This window comes from Corvus hawaiiensis, unplaced genomic scaffold (assembly GCF_020740725.1).
Source record: "Corvus hawaiiensis isolate bCorHaw1 unplaced genomic scaffold, bCorHaw1.pri.cur scaffold_263_ctg1, whole genome shotgun sequence".
NCBI classification, from domain to species: domain Eukaryota; kingdom Metazoa; phylum Chordata; class Aves; order Passeriformes; family Corvidae; genus Corvus; species Corvus hawaiiensis.
In genome coordinates, this window is record NW_025963327.1 from 4,894 (window position 1) to 14,247 (window position 9,354).

General features: G+C 58.4%; 2 protein-coding genes across 2 annotated transcripts; one reads left to right on the top strand and one right to left on the bottom strand.

The window, feature by feature from the left end:
- Positions 1–249: 249 nt before the first annotated feature.
- LOC125320891 (HLA class II histocompatibility antigen, DR alpha chain-like) lies at positions 250–6,313 on the bottom strand (the record flags this gene model as incomplete). Its single annotated transcript, XM_048293309.1, has 3 exons — positions 6,022–6,313; positions 1,829–2,080; positions 250–596 (listed from the first exon to the last, which is right to left on the bottom strand). Coding segments are annotated over exons 1-3 (678 nt in total), but the record flags the coding sequence as incomplete, so codon positions are not given.
- Positions 6,314–6,470: 157 nt separating this feature from the next.
- On the top strand, positions 6,471–9,165 carry LOC125320890 (class II histocompatibility antigen, B-L beta chain-like). Its single transcript, XM_048293308.1, has 5 exons — positions 6,471–6,683; positions 7,167–7,436; positions 8,034–8,315; positions 8,918–9,024; positions 9,126–9,165. The coding sequence occupies exons 1-5, from the start codon at positions 6,518–6,520 to the stop codon at positions 9,132–9,134; spliced, it is 834 nt and encodes a 277-aa protein (XP_048149265.1). The 5' UTR covers positions 6,471–6,517; the 3' UTR covers positions 9,135–9,165.
- The last annotated feature ends 189 nt before the right edge of the window (positions 9,166–9,354 follow it).

Below are 9,354 nucleotides of genomic sequence, written 5' to 3' on the forward strand. Positions count from 1 at the left end.
TCCATTTTCCCCCCATTTTCCTCCATTTTCCCCCATTTCCTCCACCCCCAATCCCATTTTTCCCCATTTTTCCCCATTTCCCCCCATTTTTCCCCATTTTTCCCCATTCCTCTCACCCCAGTGCATCCTCCCGGGCCGCTCCAGCCCCTCGTGCTCCACCCCAAATCCCATTTTTTCCCCATTTCCCCCATTTTTCCTCCATTTTCCCCCCATTTTCCTCCATTTTCCCCCATTTCCTCCACCCCCAATCCCATTTTTCCCCATTTTTCCCCATTTCCCCCCATTTTTCCCCCATTTTTCCCCATTCCTCTCACCCCAGTGCATCCTCCCGGGCCGCTCCAGCCCCTCGTGCTCCACCTGGCAGTCGTAGTAATCGCCGGGGCTGGGGATGAACGGGAGGTAGGAGAACTTGCGGAAGGAATTCTCCCTTCCCGGATAAAAGGGCGTCTCCAGCACCCCGTGGGATTCCGGGATCCCGTTCCGCAGCCACGTCACCCGCAGCACCGGCGGCCAGAAGTTGGTGACGTGGCAGATGAGGATGTTGGGCTCGTCCTGATCCACCGGGTGCTTCGGGAACACCGAGATCTCCGGAGGGGCTGCCAGGGGGAGGGGAGAGGGGGGAAAAGTGGGATTTGGGGTGGGAGAAATGGGATTGGGGTGGGGAAAATGGGATTTGGGGTGGGGAGAATGGGAGAAAATGGGGTTTGGGGTGGGGAGAATGGGAGAAAATGGGGTTTGGGGTGGGAGAAATGGAATTTGGGGTGGGGAAATGGGGGAAAATGGGATTTGGGGTGGGGAAATGGGAGAAAATGAGGTTTGGAGGGGGGAAAGTGGGATTTGGGGTGGGAAAATGGGAAAAATGGGATTTGGGGCGGGAAAATGGGATTGGGGATGGGAAAATGGGATTGGAGGTGGGAAAAATGGGATTTGGGGTGCGGAAAATGGGATTTGAGGTGGAAAAATGGGATTTGGGGTGGGAGAAATGGGATTTGGGGTGGGAAAATGGGGATAAAATGGGGTTTGGGGTGGGAAAAATGGGAGTTGGGGTGGGGAAATGGGGGGGAAAATGGGATTTGGGTGAGAAAAATGGGATTGGGAATGAGAAAAATGGGATTTGGGGTGGGAAAAATGGGATTTGAAGGGGAAAATGGGGGAAAAAGTGGGATTTGGGTGGGGAAAATGAGATTTGGGGTGGGAAAATGGGATTTGAAGGGGAAAATGGGGAAAAAGTGGGATTTGGGTGGGGAAAATGAGATTTGGGGTGGGAAAAATGGGATGTGGAGAGGGAAAATGGGGAAAAAGTGGGATTTGGGTGGGGAAAATGAGATTTGGGGTGGGAAAAATGGGATGTGGAGAGGGAAAATGGGGAAATAGTGGGATTTGGGTGAGAAAAATGGGATTTGGGGTGGGAAAATGGGGATAAAATGGGGTTTGGAGGCGGACGATGGGATTTGGGGTGGAGAAATGGGAAAAAGTGGGATTTAGGGTGGGAAAAATGGGATTGGAGGTGGGAAAAATGGGATTGGGGAGGATGGGGAAAAAATGGGATTTGGGGTGGGAAAATGGTGATAAAATGGGATTTGGGGCGGGAAAAATGGGATTTGGTGAGGGGAAATGGGGGGAAATGGATTTGGGGTGAGAAAACGAGGATAAAACGAGGTGGATTCATCCCGAATTGGGTCAGCTCCCCCTGGAATTGGGCTAAACCCCCTGGAATTGCATCAAACCCCCCCCCAAACCCCCCGAATTCCCTCCGGCATCCCCTCTGGAATTCCCACTCCCCAAAAATCCCGGCGGGAGCCCAACGGCGCCGCGATCGCGCCAGTACCGGCGGGAATTCGGGAATTGTTGTAGGCGGCCATGGAACTCTCCAGGTTCTGCTTGTCGATGGCGAGGTTCTGGAGCGCTCCCTGCGCCTCGAAGCTGGTGAATTCCTGGAATTCCGGCAGCCTCCAGATCGTCTCCTCCTTCTCCACGTGGAAGACCTCGTCGTTGTCGAAGTCGAACATGAACTCGCCGCCGTCGACGCTCAGGTCCAGGGATTTCTGGTAATATTCCGTCTGGATGATGTGGTGGCGCACTGGGGGCGGGCGGAGAGAGGAGATCCCGGGAATTCGGGCGGTCAGGGAGGGAAAATCCCGGGGGAATTGGGGGTTTGTACTCGAAATCCCCGGGAAATTGGGGGTTTGTACTCGAAATCCCAGGAAAATTGGGGATTTCCACTTGAAATCCCGGGAAAACTGGGGGTTTGTACTTGAAATCTTGGGGAATTTGGGGGTTTGTACTCAAAATCCCAGGAAATTGGGGGTTTGTACTCGAAATCCCGGGGAAATTGGGGGTTTGTACTCGAAATCCCAGGAAATTGGGGTTTGTACTCGAAATCTTGGGGAATTGAGGGTTTGTACTCGAAATCCCAGGAAAATTGGGGATTTCCACTTGAAATCCCAGGAAATTGAGGGGCTTCTGCTTGAAATCCCTGGGAATTTGGGGGTTTGTACTCGAAATCCCGGGGAAATTGGGGGTTTGTACTCGAAATCCTGGGAAATTGGGGTTTTTACTCGAAATCCTGGGAAAATTGGGGGATTCTGCTCAAAATCCCAGGAAAATTGGGGGTTTGTACTCGAAATCCTGGGAAATTGGAGGTTTTTGCTCTAAATCCTAGGAAAATTTGGGGTTTCTACTCGAAATCCCAGGAAAATGAAGGGGTTCTGCTTGAAATCCTGGGAAATTTGGGGTTTTTACTCGAAATCCTGGGAAAATTGGGGGATTCTGCTCAAAATCCCAGGAAAATTGGGGGGTTTTGCTTGAAATCCCAGGAAAATTGGGGGTTTCTACTTGAAATCCCAGGAAAATTGGGGGTTTGTACTTAAAATCCTGGGAAATTTGGGGGTTTCTGCTCAAAATTCTAGGAAAATTGAGGGGGTTCTGCTCGAAATTGCAGAGAAATTGGGGGTTTGTACTTGAAATCCCCGGGAAATTGGGGGTTTTGCTTGAAATCCCAGGGAAATTTGGAGTTTGTACTCGAAATCCCAGGGAAGTTGGGAGTTTCTGCTCAAAATCCCAAGAAATTTGGGGGGTTCTGCTCAAAATCCCAGGAAAATTGGGGCTTTTTGCTCAAAATCCCAGGAAAATTGGGGGGTTCTGCTCGAAATCCTGGGAAATTGGGGAGTTTTGCTCGAAATCCTAGGAAAATTTGGGGTTTCTGCTCAAAATCCCAGGAAAATCTGGGATTGGGTGGTGCCAGATCCTGAAATTCTGGGGGAAAAGGGAGTTTGGGGGAGTTCCAGTTGGAAAAAATGCTGGGATTGGGTGGATCCGGGAGGAAAAAACGATGGAAAAGGGGATTTTGGGGATGCCCCGACCCCAAAAATGATGGAAAAGAGGAATTTGGGCATTCCTGGAGCCCCCAAATCCCGGGATCAGGGGGGTTGGGGACACGCCCAGACCCCGAAATGGTGGAAAAAGAGAAGTTTGGGCTCGCCCAGCCCCCGAAATCCCGGGAAAAAGAGGATGTGAGACTCCCCAGTTCCCCAAATTTTGGGAGCAGGGGGGTTCGGGACACGGCCAGACTCCAAAAATCCTGGAAAAAAGGGATTTGGGCACTTCCAGAGCCCCAAAATCCCGGGATCAGGGGGGTTGAAGAGAACCTAGACCCCAAAAATCCAGGGAAAAAAGGATTTAGGCACTCCCAGAGCCCCCAAATCCCGGGAACAGGGGGGTTCGGGACACGCCCAGACCCCAAAAATCCTGGAAAAAGGGGATTTGGGCACTTCCAGAGCCTCAAAATCCTGGAAAAACAGGGGTTAGGGCATTCCCAGAACCCGAAAATCATGGAAAAAAAGGATTTAGGCACTCCCAGAGCCCCAAAATCCCGGGAAAAGAGGATGTGAGACTCCCCAGTTCCCCAAATTTTGGGATCAGGGGGGTTCGGGACACGCCCAGACTCCAAAAATCCTGGAAAAAAGGGATTTGGGCACTTCCAGAGCCCCAAAATCCCGGGATCAGGGGGGTTGAAGAGAACCTAGACCCCAAAAATCCAGGGAAAAAGGGATTTGGACACTCCCAGAGCTCCAAAATCCCAGGAACAGGGGGGTTTGGGAACAGCCAGACCCCAAAAATCAGAGAAAAAAGAGATTTAGGCACTCCCAGAGCCCCAAAATCCTGGAAAAACAGGGGTTTGGGAACGCTCAGACCCCAAAATGGTGTAAAAAAAGGGATTTGGGCTCTTCCAGAGCCCCAAAATCCCAGGAACAGGGGGGTTGAGGAGAACCTAGACCCCAAAAGTCATGGAATAAAGAGATTTAGGCACTCCCAGAGCCCCAAAATCCCGGGAAAAGAGGATGTGAGACTCCCCAGTTCCCCAAAATTTGGGATCAGGGGGCTTCAGGACACGCCCCAGACCCCAAAAATCCTGGAAAAAAGGGATTTGGGCACTTCCAGAGCCTCAGAATCCCCAGAACAGGGGGGTTTAGAAATGCTCAGACCCCGAAAATCCTGGAAAAAGAGGATGTGAGAATCCCCAGTTCCCCAAATTTTGGGAACAGGGGGGTTCGGGACACGCCCAGACCCCAAAAACGTGGGGAAAAAGGGATTTGGGCACTCCCAGACCCCAAAAATCCCGGGAACAGGGGGGTTTGGGAACGCCCAGACCCCAAAAATCCCGGGAACAGGGGGGTTTGGGACACGCCCAGACCCCAAAAATCCCGGGAACAGGGGGGTTTGGGAATGCCCAGACCCCAAAAATCCCGGGAACAGGGGGGTTTGGGAACGCCCAGACCCCAAAAATCCCGGGAACAGGGGGGTTTGGGAATGCCCAGACCCCAAAAATCCCGGGAACAGGGGGGTTTGGGACACACCCAGACCCCAAAAATCCCGGGAACAGGGGGGTTTGGGAATGCCCAGACCCCAAAAATCCCGGGAACAGGGGGGTTTGGGACACACCCAGACCCCAAAAATCCCGGGAACAGGGGGGTTTCGGAATGCCCAGACCCCAAAAATCCCGGGAACAGGGGGGTTTGGGAACGCCCAGACCCCAAAAATCCCGGGAACAGGGGGGTTTGGGCACGCCCAGACCCCAAAAATCCCGGGAACAGGGGGGTTTGGGACACGCCCAGACCCCAAAAATCCCGGGAACAGGGGGGTTTGGGCACTCCCAGACCCCAAAAATCCCGGGAACAGGGGGGTTTGGGACACAGCCAGACCCCAAAAATCCCGGGAACAGGGGGGTTTGGGAACGCCCAGACCCCAAAAATCCCGGGAACAGGGGGGTTTGGGACACAGCCAGACCCCAAAAATCCCGGGAACAGGGGGGTTTGGGACACACCCAGACCCCAAAAATCCCGGGAACAGGGGGGTTTGGGAATGCCCAGACCCCAAAAATCCCGGGAACAGGGGGGTTTGGGCACTCCCAGACCCCAAAAATCCCGGGAACAGGGGGGTTTGGGAATTGCCAGACTCCAAAAAACCCTGGAAAAAGAAGAGTTTAGGCACCCTCAACCTCCCAAACTCCTGGGAAAAGCGGATGTGGGAACGCCCAGTTCCCCAAATCCCGGGTACAGGGGGGGTTGGCCACGCCCAGCCCCTAAAAATCCCGGGAACAGGGGGGTTTGGGAATTCCCAGAGCCCCAAAATGATGGAAAAAGAGGAATTTGGGCACCCTCAAATCTAAAAATGCTGGGAACAGGGGGGTTTGGGCACTCCCACCCCCCCCCCCCCCCCCGATTCGGTGTACAGGGGGGTTCGGGCACTCCCAGCCCCCCAAAATCCCGGGAACAGGGGGGTTGTGGAAAGCCCAGAGCCCCAGAATGATGGGAAAAGAGGAGTCCGGCCACTCCGAACCCCAAAAATCGCGGAAAAGTGGGGAAAGATAAAAGAGGATGTTGGGACAACGCCCCTCACCCAAAGAATCCCCCGCAAAAAAGGAGGTCGGATCCCCTCAACCCCCTCCCCAACCCCGCCATCCCAAGGGTCCGGGGCACCCCAAATCCCAACCCCGCGGCTCCAGGACCCCCCAAAGGCCACCTTCGACCCCCCAAAGGCCGGGCAGGCTCAGGGCCAGCAGCAGCAGCAGCAGCCAGGGGACGCTCCGCGCTCCGTCCATGGCGCCTCGGGATGCCGGGAGCCCGGGAAGGGTCGGTGCTGCTCCCAGTAAAGCGGCGGCGAAGTGGGGGGGACTGGGAGTGGGGGCGCAGCACCCCGAAAAGCGCTCAGCCAATGGGAGCGCGGCGTTGTTGTGTCGTCATCGGTTGCCGGGTAGAGCCTTGGGAAAAAGAGTCCCCTAAAAAAATTCCAGCCAATCAGAGCGCGCGTGGGCGGTGACTCATCGGTTGCCAGGTAGAGCCTCTGGGAAACGGGCCCCAAACGGGCTCGGCCAATCAGAGCGCGTCCAAAACACCTCCAGCCAATCACTGTGTTCCCAAAACCACACCCGACCAATCAGAGCGTATCCCAAAACCACGCCCGGTTAATCAGGGTGTATCCCAAAACCACGCCCGACCAATCAGAGGTGGCGTCTGTGATGACCCCGCACTGGTCCGGACTGGAGCTCCCAGTGCAGCGCGGCTGCTTTGGGGCTGGCGGCACCTGCCCGGCGCTGGCCATGGGGCGAGTGGCGGCAGCTGGGGCCGTACTGGTGGCACTGGTGGTGCTGGGAGCCCCCCCGGCTGCGGGCGAGAAGCTCTCGAGTGAGCGGGGCTGGGGCAGGACGCGGTGGGAAAGGGGGAAAAGAGGGAACAAAAGGGGTTTGGGAGCCCTAAATGGAGGGGGAGGGGGAGGGGACCCCCGAAAGGAAGAGCGGGAGGGGCTGAGGATTGGGGGAAGGTGAGGAAAGGGTGGGAGAGGGGGGAAAGTGGGGAAAAGGGGAGGGTGGGACCCCGAAGCGGAGCGGGAGGGGGGAGGGGATTGGGGGATTAGCGGGCAAAGGGTGGGAAATGGGGCAAAGGGGGAACGGGAGCCGCAGAGTGATCTGGGGAGCGGGCGGAGGTGGGAGGGGAGGGGCCGGGAAAGGGGAAATGGGGAGGAGGGCGGGAAGGAGGCAGCGGTGCCGCGGGCAGGAGGGGCCCACGGCGGCCGTGGGGCACAGGGGGTGCGGGGCGGGGATCCGGGGGGGCCCCCGGAGCTCGGGGGGTGCTGGGGGGGCACCCCTGACCCGTGTCCCGCACACACAGCGGTGTTCCAGGAGATGTTTAAGGCCGAGTGTCACTTCATTAACGGCACAGAGAAGGTGAGGTACATGCAAAGGCTGTTCTACAACCGGCAGCAGGACGTGATGTACGACAGCGATGTGGGGCACTACGTGGGGTTCACCCCGTACGGGGAGAAGGTTGCCAGGGCCTGGAACAGCAACCCGGAATGGATGGAGGAGAGACGGACTGCAGTGGACTGGTACTGCCGGCACAACTACGAGGTGTCCACCCCGTTCAGCGTGGAGCGCAGAGGTGAGCGTGGGGCAGAGCGTGGGGCAGAGCGAGTCCCCTCGGGCCCGGCCCCGGGAATGACCCTGGAGCCCCTCAAAACCTCCCCGGGAATCACCGCAGAGCCCTGAGCCCTCCTTGGGCCCATCCCCGGGGCCTCTTGTACATCCCAGTTCCTCCCAGTCCATCCCAGTACCATCTCAGTCCTTCCCAGTTCCATCCTAGCCCCCCCCAGTACCATCCCAGTCCCTGCCGGTGACATCCTAGTCCTTCCTACTGTCAACACAGTCCCTCCCAGGAACATCTCAGTCCCTCCCAGTTCCTCCCAGTCCATCCCACTATCAACACAGTTCCTCTCAGTAACATCCCAGTCCTTCCCAGTGTCAATGCAGTCCCTCCCAGTAACATCCCAGCGCCATCCCAATCCCTCCCGGTAGCATCCCAGTCCCTCCCAGTTCCATCCTAGCCTCTTCCAGTGCCATCCCAGTCCCCCACAGTGCCATCCCAGTCCCTCCCAGTGCCTTCCTAGCCCCTCCCAGTCCCTCTCAATGCCACACCAGCCCTTCCCCGTCTCCCCCAGTGCCCCCCAGCTGATCCCAGTGCATCCCCGCTCTCTCCCAGTGCCCCCCAGCGTGTCCATCTCGCTGGTGCCCTCGAGCTCCCAGCCCAGCCCCGGCCGCCTGCTCTGCTCCGTGATGGATTTCTACCCTGCCGAGATCCAGGTGAGGTGGTTCCAGGGCCAGCAGGAGCTCTCGGGCCACGTGGTGGCCACCGACATCGTCCCCAACGGGGACTGGACCTACCAGCTGCTGGTGCTGCTGGAAATTCCCCCCCAGCGCGGGCTCAGCTACACCTGCCAGGTGGAGCACGTCAGCCTGGAGCAGCCCCTGAGCCTGCACTGGGGTACGGCCCGGCCCCACAGCGCCGGGGGGAGCGGGGGAGGCACTGGGGGAGCTGGGAGGGGGATTGGGCTGTGCTGGGAGTAACTGGGAGGGAGCGTGAGAGAGCCTGGTTTAAACTGGGAGAGGGGCTCGGGGGTCTGGAGGGGCTGGGAAGGGGTTTGAAGGATGTTGGGGAGGGTGGGATGGGGTTTTAGGGGTGCTGGTGGGCGCTGGGAGGGAGTTTGGGGGTGCTGGGATTGAGTGGGAGGGATTGGAGTGAGCCTGGAGGGGCTGGAAGGAGATCGGGGCTGGGAAAGCGGGGCTTGGGATGAGGTTGGTTGTGCTGGGAAGAGCCTGGGAGGGCTCTTGGGGAGTCGTGGTGGGGCTGGGAAGGGACTGGGAGAGGTCTGGGGGTCGTGGGGCGGCGGGGGGCAAGTGGGAGGGGGCTGTGGGATGCTGAGAGGGACGGGAGGGGCTTTGGTGGGTGCTGGGGAGGCTGGGAAGGGGTTGGGAGGAGGTTTCCTGGGGTGCTGGGTGGGCTGGGGGCGAGTGGGAGGGTGCTGGGAGGGTCTCGGGGTGTCTGTGAGAGGATTTGGGGGGTGCTGAGCCCTGCGGACCCCCCAGAGATGCCGCCGGACGCCGCCCGCAGCAAGATGCTGACGGGGATCGGGGGCTTCGTGTTGGGCTTCGTCTTCCTGGCGCTGGGGCTCGGCTTCTACCTGCGCAAGAAGGTGAGGGGGGGTCCCGGGGGTGGCGTCCCCCCTGCCCCGGAGCTGTGTGAGCTCCCCCCGGGGCCCCCAGCCCGGTGTCACCCCCTTTGCTCTGCCCACAGAGCTCCTGAGCCGCCGGCGGCCGCAGCCCCTCCCCGTGGCCTCGGGCCCGGCCGGGACCCCCTGCTCCGTCCCCGCGCTGATTTTGGGGGGGTCGTGTGTCCCCCCCAGCCCCGCTGGCACTCTGCCCCCGCCCGGCTGCTCCCAGTGTTCCCAATAAAGCTTCCCAGTTCGGCCCGGTGCCGTTTCTTGGGGGGCGGTGGGGAGGGACTTGGGGGTGGGGGCAGAAGC